This window comes from Gracilinanus agilis, chromosome 2 (assembly GCF_016433145.1).
Source record: "Gracilinanus agilis isolate LMUSP501 chromosome 2, AgileGrace, whole genome shotgun sequence".
NCBI classification, from domain to species: Eukaryota; Metazoa; Chordata; class Mammalia; order Didelphimorphia; family Didelphidae; genus Gracilinanus; species Gracilinanus agilis.
In genome coordinates, this window is record NC_058131.1 from 389,784,046 (window position 1) to 389,806,329 (window position 22,284).

At 40.1% G+C, this 22,284-nt stretch overlaps 1 protein-coding gene across 1 annotated transcript in view; it reads left to right on the forward strand.

The window, feature by feature from the left end:
* GLRA1 (glycine receptor alpha 1) overlaps nt 1-15,665 on the forward strand; it is an 85,271-nt gene extending 69,606 nt beyond the window's left edge. The window contains exon 6 of the mRNA XM_044659857.1: nt 15,351-15,665. Coding sequence (XP_044515792.1) covers nt 15,351-15,665 — 315 coding nt within the window. The remainder of the gene's footprint in view (nt 1-15,350) is intronic.
* Nucleotides 15,666-22,284: the final 6,619 nt, after the last annotated feature.

The window sequence follows — 22,284 nt, forward strand, 5'->3', positions numbered from 1 at the left end:
GAAGGAAGGAAGGAAGGAAGGAAGGAAGGAAGGAAGGAAGGAAGGAAGGAAGGAAGGAAGAAGAAAATGTGATGCCAACCCTTAGGGTGGCCTGTTCTACTGGGACCGAACATGGAAGCACAAAATCAAAGAATGTTATAGAAGGAAGGAGACATCTCATCCCAACTCTTCCATTTTACAAATGTCAAGATCAAGAAAGGAAATTTCAAAGGCAGGACTAGACTCCATATTCACTGTTCTTTATTTTGTCTCTGCCATAAGAACTTTGGTTTTTTTAAGCCTTGAAAATTGGCAGTGAAAGAAAAAGTGGGAAGCACTAAAGACAGGAGTAAGCCAGTCAGTCATAAGAATGAATTGCTAACAATGGAATGCCAGGCACTAAAATAGACCACTAGGAGAAAGGACTGGGGTCAGAGTCTAGGAAAATGGATTGATGTTGCTAATGCCACCAGCATGGTGCTAGTGCATCCATTTAACCAGAAATGTTAGTCTGGTTCATTCTGGTGGTTTAGGGCCAGATAAAACCACATATATATGAATGAAATAAGAGGAGAGCAGGGGTTAGTCATCTGTAGTTCTGTAGAGCTTCTTAGAGACCCCTTAAAATGAGGATGGGGGAAGATTTTGTCATGGTGAATTGTATAGAATTTATAGCAAAACTAGTTTTGTTTTAACTATGACAAATAGGAATTTTTCTTGTATCTTTTATTTCCATATTATTCATTTTTGTAAGTGGATAATCTTATAAAATCAAAACCCTAAAGTATGAACCCAAATAAACAAGTAAAAAAATCATATACTTTCACCTGCATCCTGACTCCAGCAGTTCTTTCTTTGGAGGTGGATGGCATTCTTTGTCCTAAGTCTCTTAGAATTGCCCTGAATCATTGTATTACTGAGAGTAGCTAAGTCTCTCACATTTGATCATTCCACAATAGTACTGTCGCTGTTTAGAATGAGAAACTTTTCTATTAAAAAAGAATCATGGGGGCAGCTGGGTAGCTCAGTGGAGTGAGAGCCAGGCCTAGAGACAGGAGGTCCTAGGTTCAAAGCCAGCCTCAGCCACTTCCCAGCTGTGTGACCCTGGGCAAGTCACTTGACCCCCATTGCCTACCCTTACCAATCTTCCACCTATAAGTCAATACACAGAAGTACAAGGGTTTAAAAAAAAAAAAAAAAGAATCATGTCGGAGGCAGGTAGGTGGCAAAGTGGATTGAGATCCAGGTCTGAAGACAGGAGGTCCTGGGTTCGAAACTGATATCAGATATTTCCTAGCTGTGTGACCCTGGGCAAGTCACTCCCCCATTGCCTAGCTCTTACTGCTCTTTTGCCTTGAAATGAATACACAATATTAAGGCAATAATAAGGCAAAAGGTGAGAGAGAGAGAGAGAGAGAGAGAGAGAGAGAGAGAGAGAGAGAGAGAGAGAGAGTCAGTCATGTGTATGTATTAGTTTTCCAGCTATGCAGAGGGTAAGTCGGAAAGCAAGACAGGAGCTAAGAAGGCCAAATAGGAAACTGCTGCAAAAGTCAGAGCAAGAAACAATGGGACAAAAAAAGAAGAAAAAGCAATGGGACATGGGGCAGTTAGGTGGCTCAGTGGATAGAGAGCCAGGTCTAGAGACAGGAAGTCCTGGGTTCAAATTTGAACTTGGACACTTCATATGACCCAAGAAAGTCACTTTAGCCCCATTGCCTCGCCCTTAGCTCTTCTGCCTGGGAGCTGATACTTAGTATTGATTCTAAGACAGAAGGTAAGTGTTAAAAAGAAATAAAAAGAAATGTTTCTTATTGCCTTTGGGAGGAAGATGAAACCCATTCCAAAAGCTTATTTATCTGGTTCTTCAAAAGAAAACCTTTGAGTCATCTTTCCCTTTAGCAGCAACTTTTTTATGTCTTCTGATTACTTCTATAACAAAAATGTCAGTGTTGATACAGTTCAGTTCTTCTAGCAGAATGTTAACTTGTGGTCTTCAGGAAATGATCACCTCTTTAGAGTTAAATTAAAATTCACAGATAATATAAGAAATGGTCGGGGGGGGGCAGCTGGGTGGCTCAGTGGATTGAGAGTCAAGCCTAGAGACAAGAGATCCTAGGTTTAAATCTGGCCTCAGACACTTCCTAGCTGTGTGACCCTGGACCAGTCACTTAATCCCTATTGCCTAGCCCTTACCGCTCTTCTGCCTTGGAGTCAATACAAAGTATTGACTCCAAGATGGAAGGTAAGGGTTTAAAAAAAAAAAGAAAAAGAAATGGTCTGATTCTCAGCACTCTCTCCCCTCCGGTTTGCCTTTCTGCAGAAGACAAAAGAGGCTGCCAAGGTGCATGTGCCATTCATTCTTTTCCATAGGTTGCTCCAACTGTAGAATTCATTACCGAGTGGCCACCCTCTTGGAGATGAGCCCTTGGATTCTGAGCTAAGCTCAATCTGTTGAGAGAATCAGACCTGAAGCCTCTCTACATTGGTAGCATCTACAAAAGTTTGAGCTCACTGACAGCCTTTTAGGATCCAGAGTCACCTCCATTCCATGATAAGGCATCAAACTTGCAGTGATTCCCAAAGTGGGCACCACTGCCCCCTGATGGGTGCTGCAGCGATCCAGGGAAGCGGTGATGGCCACTGGTGCATTTATCTTTCCTATTAATTGCTATTAAAATTTAAAAAAAAATAATTTCCAGGGGGATAAGTAATATTTTTTCTGGAAAGGGGGCAGTAGGCCAAAAAAGTTTGGGAACCACTGCATCAAAGCAATATTTCTGCAGAGTATTGGAAGGATTACTTTGGCAAAAAGCTACTCCTTCCCAGAATTAGAAAGAAATTACCAACCTAGAAATGTGTTATAATAGTAGTTTAAATATATGTTGTGTTTTGTATACATTATTTCATTCGATCATGCCAACAACCCTGAGGCAGATATTATTGTTCTAAAATTATAACAATAATCTTGCCAAGGACTTTATATCTATTAACTCATTTAATCCTCGTGACAACTCTGTGAAGTAGGTTATTATTATCTCCATTTGACAGATGAGGGAATTGAGGCTGAAAGCTTAAGTGACTTGTCCAACTAGTAAGCATCTGAGGTGGGACTCAAAATCAGGTCTTCCTGACTCTGCGTCTATGCACTATGCCATAAAGAAAACGGCTTCAAATAAAAATTAAATGAATGGCTTTAAAGCGGTCCTCAGTTGGCGACTCTACACATTTCATTTCCAGAGGCGCCAGAAAGGGTGGTAGAAAGGATGAAAGACTTGGCTGGACCTTGCTTAGCTGTGTGAGCAATCTCCATTCCTGCCCCAGCCTCAGCCTCAGGTTCCTCATCTGTTAAATGGAAATAATCCGTTCGCTTCTTCCGTTACACGGCTTTTGTGCTTTTTAAACTCTAAGGTGCCACGTGACTGCGAGCGATTCTCTGCTGTCGTTTTTCTGTCTCCCTGGTAGTCAGTTAGTCCGAGCCCTTTCCATGGGTCTCCCTGTGGATGTCTCTTCCCCTCTTCTAATCTTGCCAAGTGCCTGCAAAAACAGAGCCGCTTTCTTTCCGAAGGCTGCCTTCCTTAGCTTTGCTCTCCGCTTCTCATGTTTGGTGTGGGTTACCTGCCACCTACTGGTGAGCGGAGGAAAGCGCAGGCGCTGTGCTGATTTCTGCTCCCCAAGTCCGCCTAAATTCAAATAATCAGCAAACATTTAAATGCCTACTGTGTGCCAGGCTGTATGCTAAGGACGAAGAACAGAAGCACAAAGAATGAAACCCTCTGCTCACAAAGACTTTACGTCCCAACAGGGGAAACGAGTACATATAAAAATATAGACTGCATAAGTAGAAAATGAATAAATCAATCTATACAAAGTAGTTAGAGATGAGGTGGGTAGGGAGGAGACAGCCAGGTGGCACAGTGGACAGAGTGCTGAGCCTGAGGTCAGGAGGACCCATATTTGTGAGTTCAAATCCAGCCTCAAACTCTTACTGGTTGGCTGTTCCTGGACAAGTTATTTACCCTGCTTGCTTCAGTTTCCTCATCTGTAAAATGGGCTAGGGAAGGAAATGGAAAGCCACTCCAGTATCCTGCCAAGAAAATCCCAAATGAGTTCAAGAATTTGGAATATTTGAAATTTGGAAAAATCATGAGGGACCAAAAACATAAAGGCAGAAGGGCATGAGCAGTTTGGGAAGGGGCAGGATGATAATCAGGAAAGGTTTCCTGATATGTGTGTGTGTGTGTGTGTGTGTGTGTGTGTGTTTCACTCTACTTCTCATACACAACTGACCAGTCACAGTAAAGTACAGGTTAATTACATTAATCAAAATGATAATAATAACATATTTCTATAGAGTTCTTATTTTCCAAAGCACTTAACAAACATCACGTTTGATCCTCACAAAAGCTCTATGAGGTACATTCTAAAGGTATTATGATCCTTCATTTTGTAGATGAAAAAACAAATTCAGAGAGGCTGTTAACTGTCCATAGTCTCAGAGTATCTGGGAGGGAATTTGAACCCAGTTCTCCTCTGACTCTTAGTCTAACCACTATGCCACATAGCCACTGGCATGCATCTTTCTATTGTCCTGCAATGTTGATTCTTCTATGGTTCGAGCATAAAATATCACTGAGAGATCATTTCAATATTTCAGGTGTCTGTGACTTCTTCAGGGTGGGGACCAGCAATGTGCTGGTAAATATTAACAACCAGTTCCCAAAAAAGCACAGGACACACACTGTTAGCACTTTCTCTTTCCATTTCTCAAGACTAGGCAATCAGCAATTCAATATCCCAAATTCAGGTCACTTTTCCTTACCTCATATTCCTATCATTTTTACACCATCAACTAGTTCTTTTTTATTGGTCAGAACCAGGTCCAGAATAGCAATTCATCTTGCTGCTTCCTCAACCTTTTGAAGTGTAACATTATCATCAAGGAAGAAAGTCCTAAATAATGTCCATATAGGTGGACTGCTATGTATTGCTTCCATGCCTGTCAAATGCCTCTTCCTATCCTAAACATGCCAGTAACAATATCACTCTTTGGCTCTGCATCAAAATGCTATTTCCATTAGTCTCCATTCTGGTTCCTGATTTCTTTCCTAACATGAATATATATATATATATACATATATATATATATATATATGTGTGTGTGTGTGTGTGTGTGTGTGTATATATATATATATATATATATATATATATAAACTCTTATCATCAGTCTTAGAATTAATGCTGTGTATTGGTTCCAAGGCAGAAGAGTAAAGACTAGGAAATGAGGCTTAAGTGACTTGCCCAGGGTCACACAGAAAGTATCTGAGGACAGATTTGAACCCAGGATCTCCTGTTTCTAGGCCTGGCTCCCAATCCACTGAGCCACCTACCCAGCTCCCATGAGTATATATTTTTGAGATGTTTCACCCATTCACCTTTGCCTCATTTAGTCCTTTAGAATGTGGTATTCAGGGACAATTAGGTGGTTCAATGGATAGAGCTCCAGGCCTGGTGTTAGAAGGACCTGTGTTCAAATGTGACCTCAGACACTTCTTAACTGTATGAGCCCAAGGCAAATCACATAACTCCATTTGCCTACTCCTTGCTCTTCTGCTTTAGATTTGTTACTGAGATAGAAAGTACAAGTTAAAAAAAAAAAAAAGAAAAAGAATGTAGTATCCAAAGCAATCAGTCCAAGATCACCAAATTATAGTGATTTCCATTAGCCAAATGTTTCTTTGCTAGTTTACCTTTCTTGTTACTCATATTCTGTACATTTGCATATAGGTATCTGAAGGTATGAATTTTTATGGCAAACATGTGGCTCAGTGGATAGAAGCTGAGCACTTTTTTTTCATTGTTTATATATTCTTCATTTTCTCTTTATCTTCTGAGTTTATGAACTCAGGAAGATCTGAGTTCAAATCCAGGCTCCCAGAACTAATTAATCATGTGACTTTGGAAGTTGCTTAACCTCTGTCTGCCTTGGTTTCCTCAATTATAAAATGAGTATAATAATAGCACCTACTTAACTGGGTTACTATAAGAAGCAATTAAGGCAATATTTATAAAAGTGCTTAGTACAGTGCCTGGTACATAGTAGATGCTGAACAAATGCTTGTCCTCCCTCTCCCTTTCTTTTCCTCCTTATTGCTGCCTCCCTCCCAGGCTTTTGCCTTTTGGAAATTGGTTGCATTCTCTATTGTTACTCTTCATCCTACCCTATATTCAGTTAGTTCATATTTGTTGTTTCACTAAACCTGGGACGTCCTCAGTGCAGGTAATTCCCAGGGAGGAACTGCCTTTACTTGTGCAGATCTGTTCTTGCTTTGCTACTTTGACCTATTGAGACCAAAAAGTTAAGTGACTTAGCCAAGGCCTCACAGCGGTTTGTGAAAAAGATGGGACTTGAACCCAGGACTTCCTGACTATGTAGCTTTCATGTCTGAAGTTACTCTTCATAATATCTCTCTTGGGAGATAGACAGTTTTCTTCTTCCTTCTTCCATTTTGTCTTAAAGCCTTTTTGATGAGACTTATAAGACCTTGGGCAAATCACTTAACCCTATTTGCCTCTGTTTCTTCATCCATAAAATGAGCTAGAGAAGAAAATAGCAAAACATTTTGCCATACTCCCGTATCTTTGCCAAGAAAATCTCAAATCGGGTCACGAGGAGTGGAACACAACTGAAATACGACTGAACAATATAAGACTCCAGACAAATACAATTTTTCCAGTCCTTGTTAAGTGATCCTAGTCAAAGGCCCGTCATTTCTCTGTTTTAAGTTGTGGCTCAGGAATTGAACATTTTATTTTGAACCAAAATATTTACCATAAGTTCACAGATTTAAAGCTAAAATTAACTTTAGAGCACATTAAATTCAACTCCTTCGTTTTATATGTGAGGAAATTGAGCCCAAGAGACATTAAGTAAACAGTCTGACATCACCCTGCTAGTCTCTGAAGCTGAATTCAAATCCAGCTCTTCTGGACTCCAAGGGCAACACCATACCACATTCTCATTTGAAGCCCTTGACTTCAAATGGAAGCAGTGAAGACAATAATTTAGGATCCTTATTAAAGGCTAAATACCTTCAGGTATTTAAACCCTATATCTTAAGGGAGTCAGCAAGGTTAGCAAGTTTTAGGAGATTCTCCACCACATCCTAGATATATGTTGCAGAGTACATCAGACCTCTTTATTGTTAAAACTTGTTTAAATAAGTCTAGGATGAGTCAATGTCTTCTTATTTTATCCTTTCTTCTAATTTGGCATTTATTTTGACCTTTGCTCTAACCAGTCAAAAATCTGACTCCAGACAGACAGCTGATTCCAATATCAATAAACAGTGACTTCCTGTCAGTTAGGATATACTCAATTTCATTTATTGTGAAGCTGGTCAGGGCTTACCACATCCAGCACCTTCTAACTTTTTTCTAGATAAGAGTGTTTATGATTTACAAGAGCGGACCTTTGACTCCTTCATTTCCTCAGCCTCAACCATATTTTACAAAGCTGCTTTTGCCCTTTTCCCCTGGACCTGCTTTCAAACTGAAGTCATCAACCAGAAAATCTTCATAGAATTTTTATATTTCTCCATCCTCTAAAACAGCCGTCAGTATAAAAGCTGCAATTATATTCATGACGGGTGTTTTTGCTCACACTCATGAGTATTGCAATTGTCCCATGAAATTATGTTTCTTATTGCCTTTGGGGAAACAAGGGAGACAACCCTGTCAATTTCTTTTTTGGGTCTCTTAAGAGAACCCGTAAGTCACCCTTGCATGGACTTCTGCCTTCTCTGGGTCTTTAAGTTTCATTCATAAGGAGAATATTATTATTAATGCAGTTCAGTTCCCCCAGTAATAGATCAACTCAATGACTGCTGGATCATAGTGCCTGGAATATATTAAGTACTTAATAAATGCTACCTCGATCTATCTCCTTCCCATCATTAAGCAGGGTGTCTGTCCTCCAAGGCTTTATCTTAGACCTCCTCTCCACTGTCTGTGTAGGCAGTTTCCGCCACTCCCCTGGGTTTCATTGTCATTTTTATTCACCTGGCTGTAAATTCATATTTATCCAGCCCTAATTTCTTTCTTGAACTCCAATTTTGCATCTCGAACTGTCTCTAGGACATTGCTCTCCAGGTCCCAATGGCATCGCAAACTCAGTATTTCCAAAAGTGAACTCATCTTCTCCTCAAAATCCACTCTGCTTTCAGGCTCCTCTGTTTCTTCTGAGAGCATTACCCTCCATCCAATTACTCAAGGTTCCAGACTTTAGAGTTAGGTGCTCTGACCCTATCCTTCGCCACTCATCTCCAATCAATGACATCATCCTATTTAGTTTACCTCCACATCATTCCTCTTCTCTCAATTCATACTGTGGAAACTTCATTGCATCCATATGGAACTGCATCCATAATGCTATACTCACTAAGGCACAAAGATGACTTGCAGGTTCTCTTCAAAGAGGCAAATAAAGAAATTGGCAAAATTGTCTCCCTCATTTCTTCAAAGGCAACAAGAAACATTAATTTCATGGGACTCCTAAATAGTCTCTCTGCCTTCAGTCTCTCCCTGTCACCCTCCAATTAATCCTTTACAGAACAGACAAAATATCTTTCCCTAAATAAGGCACCGGTCCAACTGTGTCACTTATCTAAATCAAAAACCTAAACTGGCTCAAAGTCCTTCGGATAAAATATAATCTCATACTGGTATTTAAAAAGGAAACTAATAAGTTGAAAACTAACAAGATGGCATGAGTAAAAAGCCAGAATGAATTGGGCGGGCTCTACCAAGATGAAATGTAATAGGGATAAATATAAAATCTTATGTTGGAGTTCAAAAAATCTGTTTCTCAATTACAAGATGACAAAGATGTGGCTAGGCAACAGTGTGTGAAAAATACCTGGCTCTTTTAAATATTTTTAATTTAATTAATTTATAGTTAATTATAATATAATCATTTATATATAATATATCAATACTATATTATAATAATTATAATATTATAATAAATTATAATTTAATTAATTTATAATTTAATTAATAACCTTTTGAAAATACCTGGCAGTCAAAAAAGCTGGTCGNCCTTTCTTTTCCTCCTTATTGCTGCCTCCCTCCCAGGCTTTTGCCTTTTGGAAATTGGTTGCATTCTCTATTGTTACTCTTCATCCTACCCTATATTCAGTTAGTTCATATTTGTTGTTTCACTAAACCTGGGACGTCCTCAGTGCAGGTAATTCCCAGGGAGGAACTGCCTTTACTTGTGCAGATCTGTTCTTGCTTTGCTACTTTGACCTATTGAGACCAAAAAGTTAAGTGACTTAGCCAAGGCCTCACAGCGGTTTGTGAAAAAGATGGGACTTGAACCCAGGACTTCCTGACTATGTAGCTTTCATGTCTGAAGTTACTCTTCATAATATCTCTCTTGGGAGATAGACAGTTTTCTTCTTCCTTCTTCCATTTTGTCTTAAAGCCTTTTTGATGAGACTTATAAGACCTTGGGCAAATCACTTAACCCTATTTGCCTCTGTTTCTTCATCCATAAAATGAGCTAGAGAAGAAAATAGCAAAACATTTTGCCATACTCCCGTATCTTTGCCAAGAAAATCTCAAATCGGGTCACGAGGAGTGGAACACAACTGAAATACGACTGAACAATATAAGACTCCAGACAAATACAATTTTTCCAGTCCTTGTTAAGTGATCCTAGTCAAAGGCCCGTCATTTCTCTGTTTTAAGTTGTGGCTCAGGAATTGAACATTTTATTTTGAACCAAAATATTTACCATAAGTTCACAGATTTAAAGCTAAAATTAACTTTAGAGCACATTAAATTCAACTCCTTCGTTTTATATGTGAGGAAATTGAGCCCAAGAGACATTAAGTAAACAGTCTGACATCACCCTGCTAGTCTCTGAAGCTGAATTCAAATCCAGCTCTTCTGGACTCCAAGGGCAACACCATACCACATTCTCATTTGAAGCCCTTGACTTCAAATGGAAGCAGTGAAGACAATAATTTAGGATCCTTATTAAAGGCTAAATACCTTCAGGTATTTAAACCCTATATCTTAAGGGAGTCAGCAAGGTTAGCAAGTTTTAGGAGATTCTCCACCACATCCTAGATATATGTTGCAGAGTACATCAGACCTCTTTATTGTTAAAACTTGTTTAAATAAGTCTAGGATGAGTCAATGTCTTCTTATTTTATCCTTTCTTCTAATTTGGCATTTATTTTGACCTTTGCTCTAACCAGTCAAAAATCTGACTCCAGACAGACAGCTGATTCCAATATCAATAAACAGTGACTTCCTGTCAGTTAGGATATACTCAATTTCATTTATTGTGAAGCTGGTCAGGGCTTACCACATCCAGCACCTTCTAACTTTTTTCTAGATAAGAGTGTTTATGATTTACAAGAGCGGACCTTTGACTCCTTCATTTCCTCAGCCTCAACCATATTTTACAAAGCTGCTTTTGCCCTTTTCCCCTGGACCTGCTTTCAAACTGAAGTCATCAACCAGAAAATCTTCATAGAATTTTTATATTTCTCCATCCTCTAAAACAGCCGTCAGTATAAAAGCTGCAATTATATTCATGACGGGTGTTTTTGCTCACACTCATGAGTATTGCAATTGTCCCATGAAATTATGTTTCTTATTGCCTTTGGGGAAACAAGGGAGACAACCCTGTCAATTTCTTTTTTGGGTCTCTTAAGAGAACCCGTAAGTCACCCTTGCATGGACTTCTGCCTTCTCTGGGTCTTTAAGTTTCATTCATAAGGAGAATATTATTATTAATGCAGTTCAGTTCCCCCAGTAATAGATCAACTCAATGACTGCTGGATCATAGTGCCTGGAATATATTAAGTACTTAATAAATGCTACCTCGATCTATCTCCTTCCCATCATTAAGCAGGGTGTCTGTCCTCCAAGGCTTTATCTTAGACCTCCTCTCCACTGTCTGTGTAGGCAGTTTCCGCCACTCCCCTGGGTTTCATTGTCATTTTTATTCACCTGGCTGTAAATTCATATTTATCCAGCCCTAATTTCTTTCTTGAACTCCAATTTTGCATCTCGAACTGTCTCTAGGACATTGCTCTCCAGGTCCCAATGGCATCGCAAACTCAGTATTTCCAAAAGTGAACTCATCTTCTCCTCAAAATCCACTCTGCTTTCAGGCTCCTCTGTTTCTTCTGAGAGCATTACCCTCCATCCAATTACTCAAGGTTCCAGACTTTAGAGTTAGGTGCTCTGACCCTATCCTTCGCCACTCATCTCCAATCAATGACATCATCCTATTTAGTTTACCTCCACATCATTCCTCTTCTCTCAATTCATACTGTGGAAACTTCATTGCATCCATATGGAACTGCATCCATAATGCTATACTCACTAAGGCACAAAGATGACTTGCAGGTTCTCTTCAAAGAGGCAAATAAAGAAATTGGCAAAATTGTCTCCCTCATTTCTTCAAAGGCAACAAGAAACATTAATTTCATGGGACTCCTAAATAGTCTCTCTGCCTTCAGTCTCTCCCTGTCACCCTCCAATTAATCCTTTACAGAACAGACAAAATATCTTTCCCTAAATAAGGCACCGGTCCAACTGTGTCACTTATCTAAATCAAAAACCTAAACTGGCTCAAAGTCCTTCGGATAAAATATAATCTCATACTGGTATTTAAAAAGGAAACTAATAAGTTGAAAACTAACAAGATGGCATGAGTAAAAAGCCAGAATGAATTGGGCGGGCTCTACCAAGATGAAATGTAATAGGGATAAATATAAAATCTTATGTTGGAGTTCAAAAAATCTGTTTCTCAATTACAAGATGACAAAGATGTGGCTAGGCAACAGTGTGTGAAAAATACCTGGCTCTTTTAAATATTTTTAATTTAATTAATTTATAGTTAATTATAATATAATCATTTATATATAATATATCAATACTATATTATAATAATTATAATATTATAATAAATTATAATTTAATTAATTTATAATTTAATTAATAACCTTTTGAAAATACCTGGCAGTCAAAAAAGCTGGTCGGATCTTAGGCTGCCTTAAAAGAAACATTCAAAAATCAGAAAGATTGTGAAGCACTTCATGTCCATGCCATATGAAGATCAGTTAAAGAAATTTGGGGTGTATATTATCCTGAAGAAGAGAAGGCATATGGAAGCATCATTCCTATCATCAAGTATTTGAAGGGATTATTATGCAGAAAAGTGATTAGACTTGGTCTTTCTGGTCCTTGAGGGCAGAACTAGTAAAAGTGGTTAGAAGTTGCAGATTTAGACTCAATATAAGAAAAACTTCCCCAAAACTAGGCCCCTTCAAGAAATAGTGGACTGGGGGGCAGCTGGGTAGCTCAGTGGACTGAGAGCCAGGCCTAGAGACGGGAGGTCCTAGGTTCAAATCTGGCCTCAGACACTTCCCAGCTGTGTGACCCTGGGCAAGTCACTTGACCCCCATTGCCTACCCTTACCACTATTCTGCCTAGGAGCCAATACACAGTATTGACTCCAAGACAGAAGGTAAGGGTTTTAAAAAGAAAAGAAAAGAAAAGAAATAGTGGACTGTTTTTCACTTCCTTCTTCTGGCCTTTTGGCAGATCATCTGTCAAATGGGGATAATAATCCTTGCCTTAATCATCTCATAAATTTAACATCTTCAGGCAAAGGCTGGCTAACTATTTTTTGGCTATGGCATAAGGAAATTCCTTATTAGGGAAAGTTGGATCATATGACCTCTGAAGTCCTTTCCAACTCAGAAATTCTTCTATTAGAAGCTCCTATATTTCAGTCTTTAAATGATGGTCTACCCCAACACAAATGTGTCCTTTCCACAACCAACAACCTTCTCCCATGGTTATCAGGATACTTAGTCCCTCTTAGCATGACAAAGTCTAAACTAGGAATTCTTGTACCTAGTACAAATACCACAAACCATAGTACTTGCAGTGGGGTCCTGAAGAGAGGGGAGAGACAATAGCTGCTGCTGGGAATGCCATCACAGAGGCAAGGGGGGAAAGATTTCACCCAAACTCACCATCTGGTAGCTTCCTATTTTAACAAATTATTATTGCTAACTCAATGCTAAACTCTATTTTTTTTATGCTGCAGAAGAGCAAACATTGTCAGCACCCTCTAAATTTAGCACCCTGGGGCAAAGCTCTGATTGTCTCACCCTAGTTATGACCCTCCTCATATGCTGAGCCAGAGAAAGACATTCCAATGACTAGTACAGTAGGATGTCCCTTGCCCTTGGCCACACAAAAACATTTCTAGTGAAAATGTAACATTATTCTTGTAGTCCTTGGGGATTAGCCATGTAAACAACTTCAGAACATTGCTAATACATGCCTCCAAGGTACACAGAAAGGATGAGACTCCCCTGTAACTGTGTAACACGGACAACATACTCCAAACAGGCTCTTCAAGCTCTACATAATCCCTGAAGACATATGCAAAAAATATCATGTTACCATCAGCATAGCTGAATGAGTGTTGTATGGAAGTGCTTTGTGACAAGGATATTCAGTGCAATAAATCTATATTCTCTCCTATGCACTGGGAATCAGGTGGGACTGGATCATATTGAATAGATATAGATATTATATATCTATTATGTGTACATGTATATATGCATATATCTATATATACACATTCATATATAATCTAAGACACATATGTATATACCATGATACAGTAGAAAGACCATTTTGGTATAGCAGAAGATATGAGTTCTAATCATTATACAAAAATAAAATTCTTGGGGGCAGCTGGGTGGCTCAGTGATTTGAGAGTCAGACTCAGAGATGGGAGGTCCTGGGTTCAAATGTGACCTTGGACACTTCCTAGCTGTGTGACCCTGGGCAAGTCACTTACCTCCCATTGCCTAGCCCTTACAGTTCATCTGCCTTGGAACCAACAATTAGTATTGATTCTAAAATGAACCGTAAGAGTTTAAAAAAAAAAAAAAAGATCAATCTGTCATTGATCCATAATGTCATCTGACATGAGTTACTCCTCTCTGGCCTCAGTTTTCTTTTCGATCAAATGAAGATAATAATTCTCAGCCTGATTCCTTAAGAGAGTTGCTTTTAATATTAAATGAGATAATGCAAGGGAAGTCTTGGGTAACTCACGTCCCTGGGCCTCAGTTTCATCACCAGTGATAATAGCATTGTCCTGCCCCCTCTACAAGATTGTCACAGTGATTAAATGAGGTGTGATGATGTGTGCATAAAACACTTTGTATATTATATAAATGTGAACTGAAATTATTGCTATTATTTCATGCAATAATAATGGGGCACACAGATGAAGTCCATGATCCCAAAGGGCACAATATGTCTGGCCTGACTCTAAATGTTACTAGAGTTCAGAAGAAGGAGATATCATCATGCTGCTGTTGTACAGTTGCTTTTCAGTTTTATCTGACTCCTCGTGACCCCATTTAGGGTTTTCTTGGCAAAGATACCAGAGTGATTTACCATTTCCTTCTCCAGCTCATTTGGCAGACAAGGAAACTGAGGCCAACAGGTTTAAGTGGCTTGCCCAAGGTCATACAGCCAGTATCTGAGGCTGAATTTAACTTGGGTCTTTCTGACTCAGGAACAGCACTGTGCCACCTAGTTGCCGTCACCATGAGAGCCAAATTAATCAGGGATACCTCCCTGAAGAGAGTTACCTTAGAATTGGACCATAGGTGAATGGTCACAGGAAGAGAGAAGAGGGGAAGATAATTCCACATACGAGTAACGCACAAGATGTTATCAGGGACCAGCCTATCCTGAAGCAAAAAGTTACCCGTAGAAGATAAATCGGGAAAGATAGGTTAGGGCCAGTGAGGGCGTCCTGCTCTCAAAGACGGGAATAGGTCAAGAACGACCTACACACAAGCAGGGTGAATGGTATGAAGTTTTGAGCCATCGTCTAGGGGTGATGCTGGTCCCTTGAAAAGCTGTGATGACAAGGGAGATGCAGCAACAAGTCTGTGCCACTCAACAGGGACCAAAGGAGAAGGACTGGGGAGAGACAGGGGAAGTGATGTGGGACTGAAGGGTAGAACGTGGTGGGGAGGAGGGAGGGAAGTGGGAGCCAGAGGCAAAACAGGGGATATGGCCAAATTACTCAAATCATAAGAAAATCAGTTGCATTATCTTCCGGGGACCATGCTATCCCCTGATTTGCATCTGTGCCAAATACCATCCAAGCCCCTCTGTAAGGCTGGTCTCCTCCTGGGCTTTGGGATGGCCCAGGGGAGTGGGGAAGGGGAGAAAAAGAGACAGAACCGGGCCCTGGGGGAGAGCCTTACAGGGAGGGTGGTTTGCCACTGTCTTATTTTAAGTAGAGCCCTATGCTGAATCTGTTTCAGGAGGATGAAGCCGGGGAGGGGAGGTTCAATTTCTCTGCTTACGGGATGGGCCCAGCCTGTCTACAGGCCAAGGATGGCATCTCCGTCAAGGGAGCCAACAACAACAACACTGGCAACCCTCCACCCCCACCTTCCAAGTCTCCAGAGGAGATGCGCAAGCTTTTCATCCAAAGGGCCAAGAAGATTGACAAGATGTCCCGGATTGGCTTCCCCATGGCCTTCCTCATCTTCAACATTTTCTACTGGATCATCTACAAGATCGTCCGCAGGGAGGATGTCCACAACCAGTGAATGGAAGGGCTGGGGAAGTTTGGGTGGGTGCAGGGAGGGCACAGCACAAGGAGAAGAGACCCAAGGGAAGCAGAGGGAGAGTGAGGGCTCTCCCAGAACATGTGCAATAGCAATGCAGAAATGCATGAATTTCAGAATGTGGCAATATCTATTTAAACATGGGGAGGGTTGGTGGGGTGGGTGGGTGGGTGGGTGGGAAGCGGGGACCGATTTTTCCTTTATAGAGACTGGCAAGAACAAGTGGGGATAGAAAAGAAGTTTTACAAACTAGAGTCCAGGGGCTGTGGACAGTTGGTAGTTTTCCAGGTGGGGAGGGGGCACAATTTGCCCCTGGAAAGCAGTGTAATATATAGCTATATATTCATGCTTAATTATTATGCAAAAAGATCTTTTCAATTTTTAGCCTATTAACTACTTAGATTTTAAAGTCACTGGAGTGACTGACAATTTTCCAAGCGTGGAAACAGCTGCAAATGATCTTAAGCTGATACACATGTGTCTTCCCTCCCCCACCATACCCATCCCAAGGTCATTCCTATTTCCAAATGGACTTGGATAGACTAAATGTCATGTCCCAAAGTCATTTATCTCTGCTCTGGAAGGTTGCTTGGGGTGGGGACCAGGAAGCATTAGAATGAAAAGAAAAGAATGGATGGAGAAGTCCAGGGTCATGGGAAGACTTGAAGATCAAGGTTACTTGTTCCTCGGGTCCTGTAGTTAAAGACTGCAGCATGCCTGTGTCTCTGAGTTTCATACTCCCATAACCCCACACACTACCCACCTCTTCCTTCACCTCCTCCCCAGGGAAACAAACATAAAAGTGGTGGTCGCAACTTTCTCCTTAGAAATGTGGCCAATATGCAATTTTTTTATAATTTAAAAAAAATATATGTTTTCCAAAAAAAATGCGGCTAGAATGAGCATAAAAGGATGCCATTTTTTGTAAGTGTCTAGGTTTCCTTCAAGTCTCTTTGGAACTGCGAGGAGGTGTATGCACAAGGTATCTGGAAAGAAATAGACATGACATGGGCATTCTATGAAAATTAGCTTTAAAGAGGAAAGGGCAGTGGGGGAATTGCCCCTAGCCTGGCAAAGAAAGGCCAGTCATTATTTTCTGACATTTCATAGATCAGTAATAATATGGAAATTGGGGGGAACAACCCAATTATATTTTTATAAGTCAGTTTGGGTTTGGGGTAGGGGTTTTCTGTTTGATGCCATTTAGTTTGGTGTTTTGTTTAGCTTTAATGTCTAAGAAAGTCAGACTTGAATTTCTCTCTATAAGAGGGAAAGAGTTCGGGGGCACTGCTGCCCAAAGCGGGTCATCCTCACAGGGAAGCTACATGGTGGGAAGTGAGGGCTCAAAGGATGGAAGCCATCTGGCCCCTGGCACTGCCAGGCTTGAAATGGGTCTGTTAGAGAATGCCTGGCATCAGTCTTTGCAGGCCTCCTGCCCTCGAGTAGTAGGGGCTCCAGCCTGGCTGCAGGGACCTGAATGCTGGGGTTCCATGTTTTCCTTTGCACTTTAGTATCTTGGCTTCAGATGAGAGCAGCAGCTGATTCGATTGGTGGTTGACAATCAGTCTGTGTAGGACTTTGAATCTTGGGGGTTGCTCGTGAGAAAGGAACAATGATCTCTAGTGATGGAGAACATAGGGACCTTAGAATATGCTCAAAACAGGAGGACATGATGAGAAACTGGTTCATTCCTAAGCTCTATCACCTCTTCTTGAGGGAATTTCTCCCGTCACCTGCACCACAGTTGCTAGTTCTCCATAGACTATTGGAGAGTTAAAGCAAGTGACTGAGAAATTTCAGAAAAATAGACTTGCAATAAGATTAGAAAAATAGACTATGCAGCAAAAATTTTGTCTATCTAAACATCCAAAAGGGTTCTGAATATTTGCCTGCCCTTGATTCATTTTGCCTATATAGACACAGATACTGAAACCTAAGAGAAATTCCACTCTAGCCATGATTCAAGAGGGATGAAGCCTCGAATCCCTTCTCCTATAGCATAAACACTTAGGTCTGAGCCAGTGGAGCAGGGAGCTTGGAGAGGAATCTGCAACTCCTCCTCTCAACCAAGACTTTCCCACTTCTTGTCTGCACCCTGAATCCTGAATCAGAAGCATGGGAGAAGGATTATAATTGATGCTTCTAGTCCTACAATGAGATATCTGTCTTATGAGCTGTTATTCTAGACCCCTTCACCAACACTACATTCATTTCATTTTAAAATGAATCAAAGGAAAAGGAAAGAGAAGTGACGGAGAAAGGAAAAGGAAAAGGCTCTCCCTGTCCTCTTTCCCATCATGGCACCAATCATTTTGTCTAAGGTCTGGGCCATAGAGGAATGGGAGCTATGACTCTCCCAGGGGAAAGAGAGAGTACCAGCTAATCTGACATTTCAGATTCCAAATCATACTTCCCCCACAACTCCCCCTTTCCATCCTGGGCCTCTGGGAACCTCAAGAGACAGGAATTTCAGGGACATTTGCCTGGACCTTGAAATGGCAGCCAAAGCTAATGCTGCTACCATTACCATCAGTTAGTTTGTTGAATTATCAGGCCCAGCAAGAATGGTATGAATTAGTTGGTTGTATCCACAGATACATTAAAAGAGAGAAGGGGAATTCTGCTGGACTCTTTTCATGGACTATTTTGCCCAATTGGATGCCAAGGGAAAATAAATCTGAATGCTTAGAGTCGTCTGATGAAAACTGATCAGGCTGGAAGTTTCACTTCACCTTTAACCCTGGCTTTTGCTTCTCTCTCATTTTCAAAGCCTGCTTGACTACATGAGTAACCTTGAGAGTCACTTCCCCTCTCCCCAGGTCTGTTTCTTTACTTCTTTAAAAAAAAAAAGAGTAGAACTGGATAAGTTCTCTACCAGTTCTAACATTTGAAAATCTAAGTTTTGAGTTACTTCTAGTTTTAATATTCTATATTAATATGATTTGTTTTTCTGGACCCTGTCTGTTAGAAGACTTTGTTCCTTTCTGTTACCAAAGGAAGCAATGGGGAAGAAGATGGAGATCTCAAAAGTTATTTCAAAGTTCTGCAGCACCGAAAGAGGAGCATTATTCCAGGGCAAAGTGTCCAGGCTTAAGGGAGACTCAGCAACCATTGTATTCATTTCCTTTGGTGTAGATGACCAAACTGGATCAACTAGACCAAAAAACTTTTTTTCTAGGTAGCTTATTTGCCAAATCTCTATCTCACCTTGTGTCATGTGAACACATGCAAAAATTAGATTGTGGTGAGATAAATCAGGTCAAATCCATGTTCTTTTTTTGTTTTAAAACTAATCCATATGGGTAGCCAGAGGTGTGCTAGTAAATGTTGAATAAGAAGCTCTTCAAGAGAGAAAAAGATATATGTACAGCACACTCTTAAATTTAAACTACATTAGTTTATCCATCCCTTTTTTAAATGTAGATGATCAACAAAACAATATATCAAACCCCGACTTGTAGTGTTGGCCAGTTTCTAAGATGTAAATGCTCACATTGAAAATTTAATAATCATCTCTAAAATACCAGTATAACTTAGTTCCAGAGCACACTCCTGGCGTGGCCACAGTCCTCAAAAGTGTTAGTAAAGCACTCCCATGTAAATCTGATGGTCTGATTTCTTTGGTCTTTGCAATTATAATAGATCCCAAAGGGAAGATCCTTCAAGATCAGTGTTAAACATGAAGATGAACAAAACTGGATTGTCTAGTTTTGTTGAGTATCAAGAGTATGCTCTTTGCTGACTTCCCTTTGGGTGTCAAGGATAGGAGATAGAGTGAAATGGAGTAGAAATAAGGAAAGAGCACATTTGTGTACTTTGATCTTAATTCTACTTTTTAGCTGAATCTGTAGAGATGAGCAGGAATCCTTAATCACACTGGGTGGGGGGGTGGGGGTTAAAGTGGACTTCAAGCTTAATATGAGTCAGCATTGCGATATGGCAGCCAAAAATGCTAATGGGATTGTGGACTGCATTTATATAAGTATAGTATCCAGAACCAGGGAAATGAGAGTCCCATTCTTCTTTATTGGACAGACCCTCTGTGTGTCCAGGCCTGATAGCCACATTTTATTTAGCTGGATTGCATTCTGAGAAGAGTGAACAGGATGGTGAGGGAACTAGAAACCAGACCATATGAGCAACTGGGGATGTTTAATCCCAAGAAGAAAAGATCTAAGATCTAAGTGATAGCTGTTTTAAAAGTATTCAACTCAAAGCCAAACAGAATTCAGACCTGGAAACAATGGATAGGAAGACAGATCATTCTGATCATCAATATCCTCATCTGTAAAATGAAATTAGGTGAGATGATTCCCCTGCTAAATTGCAAAATTCAGATTTCAAGAAGAAAGTTGTACAATGCAGACAATTCCTTGTCTTTGAAGTATGTCATTTTACAAGCATCATGCAGAGACGAGACTGTTTGGCTCTCTTGTTAAGTTGCAGAGTAGACAGCTGCCACAGCCTAGATGACCTCATCCAGACAGCAGTTCTTCCAGAGTGGAAAGTAGGTCCCTTCCTTAATTGTAATGCAATGACACCAGAAAGAGCCAGAGTGTTATTACGATTGCAGTATTTTTTCTGGTGGATACTAGCAAACAATCTGAGGGATCTTTGAGTAGGGTGCTCAGTTTTGAGTTATGTGGAAGGTGTTTTGAAGCCTGATTATCTTCTAATTTACTTATAGGGTTCCATTTTCGTCCACCATCAGTCTACTCTCTCCTAGTTTTGATGAGGAAGGACTGTTTCCTATAATTTCCTTTCCACTAGATGGCCAAACAACATAGCAATGGTCCTAAGTCACAATAAAGCTTACTAAAAAGTCTTTGGAGACGTGGAAATTGTATTTAAAGAAATACTATTTTCTGAAAGTGGTAGAGGCAGGCAAGTGTGGTAGAATGGGAAAAGAAGCCCCTCCTCAGTTTGGAAACATGGGTTCTAGTCCAGGCTCCACTAACTCACTGTGTAACCTTGAGCAATTAACTTCCTCTCTCTGTTCCTCTGTTTCCCCATCTGTAAAATGAAAGGGTTGGGCTAGATGGCCTTAAAAAACCCTTCCAGGTCTAATGATCAATGATTCTATGTTCTAAGGTCTCTTCTACCTCTGACATTTTATGTTAGATATGAAGTGGTTCCTAACTCTCTTCAAATTCTCAGACTTTTTCATTTAAAAATTTTTTTTCTTGCATTCCCATGGAATTAGTTGTACTATTAGAATCCATTGAAAAAACACATGTTGACAAAAACTATGATGAATTTAGAAACACTTAAATGAATTTGTATTTTATTAATTACAATAGCATCTCTGTATATGTATTTGAAAAATAGTAATGCATATGTGTGAGACATTCAGTCTACAGAAAGTATGTTTGCTTAGTTGTAGAATGCATATGAATTTGCAATAATTCTGTTCACACAGCTCATCCCAAGGATTGGAAACTACTGTTAGATGCTATAAGATCACTTTCAGATCTAATATACTTTGGTTCTAAGAATATTTAACCACAATTCACAGCAGCAAAGGGAATAACAACTACCTGAAGTCAACATACTCCACTGCTCTAAGAGAGAGTAAAGGGATTTAATTTTATGCTAATACAAAACTATCATCAGATAATATCCATATTCTCCACTTCATTTAAGCAATAAAACATCTTGGGAGATGGGGAGATAAATGGTATGGCTTCTACAAAAACCAATGGTGTATTCTTATGCCTCCATTTTCTAGATGTGTCCCAGTCTTTTGAAAAGGTCCTGGAAGAGACTTGAGTATGAAAGAGAGCAAAGTGTTCTGAGGAAGTCCCTTATTTTAAAATATGGCACTAAATAGCCTTAAGAGTCGCAATATCATTACCACTGCAAGCTACCTGGGCTCTATTCGAGTTTGGCTCATCCAAATGGACACACAGGCCCCATTACGATACAACGACACAGAATTTTGTAGTTGGAAGAGACCTCAGGAGCTATCCAGGCAAACCCATAAGCAAAAGGAAGGTCTACCACAAGATACTAGACAAGTAATGATCATTCAAGCTCTGCTTGAAGATCTCCAATGAGGAAGAATCCACCACTTCTTGGTGCTGCTCATTTCACTTCTAGATAACTCTAGGAGAAAGCTTCCCTAGCATCAAAAAATTAGTCTCTGCAAATTGTGCTTATTACTCCTGGATCTGGCCTCTGGAGTGAAACAGAACAAGTATAAGCCCTCTTCCACATAACAATCCTGCAAATAACTAAAGGTAGCTCTCACATCCTCTTGTCTTATCTTCTCCAGGCCAAATATCCTCTGCTCCTCCAACCAATCAAACTCCCCAAAAAGTAGCTGAGAAATTGTTTCAACTGGCCCCTTCTTTATGTTATCACATATTAGGGTATTTAAGTTGACCTTTTAAGATTACAAAAATCTTCCCCCAAATTAGCCCAGTGTACTGGAAGCTGAAACTTCCCTATTCCATTTTAAAGTACTTCTATTGAATTATATGCTATGAGCATAATCCGTGACTGGGGTAAGCTTCACCATATTAGCAATTGGTTCAAGAGTAAACTAAGGGAATCTCATAGCCTGTTAACTAATGCTTTAGTGGATTAATCTATCTGGCCA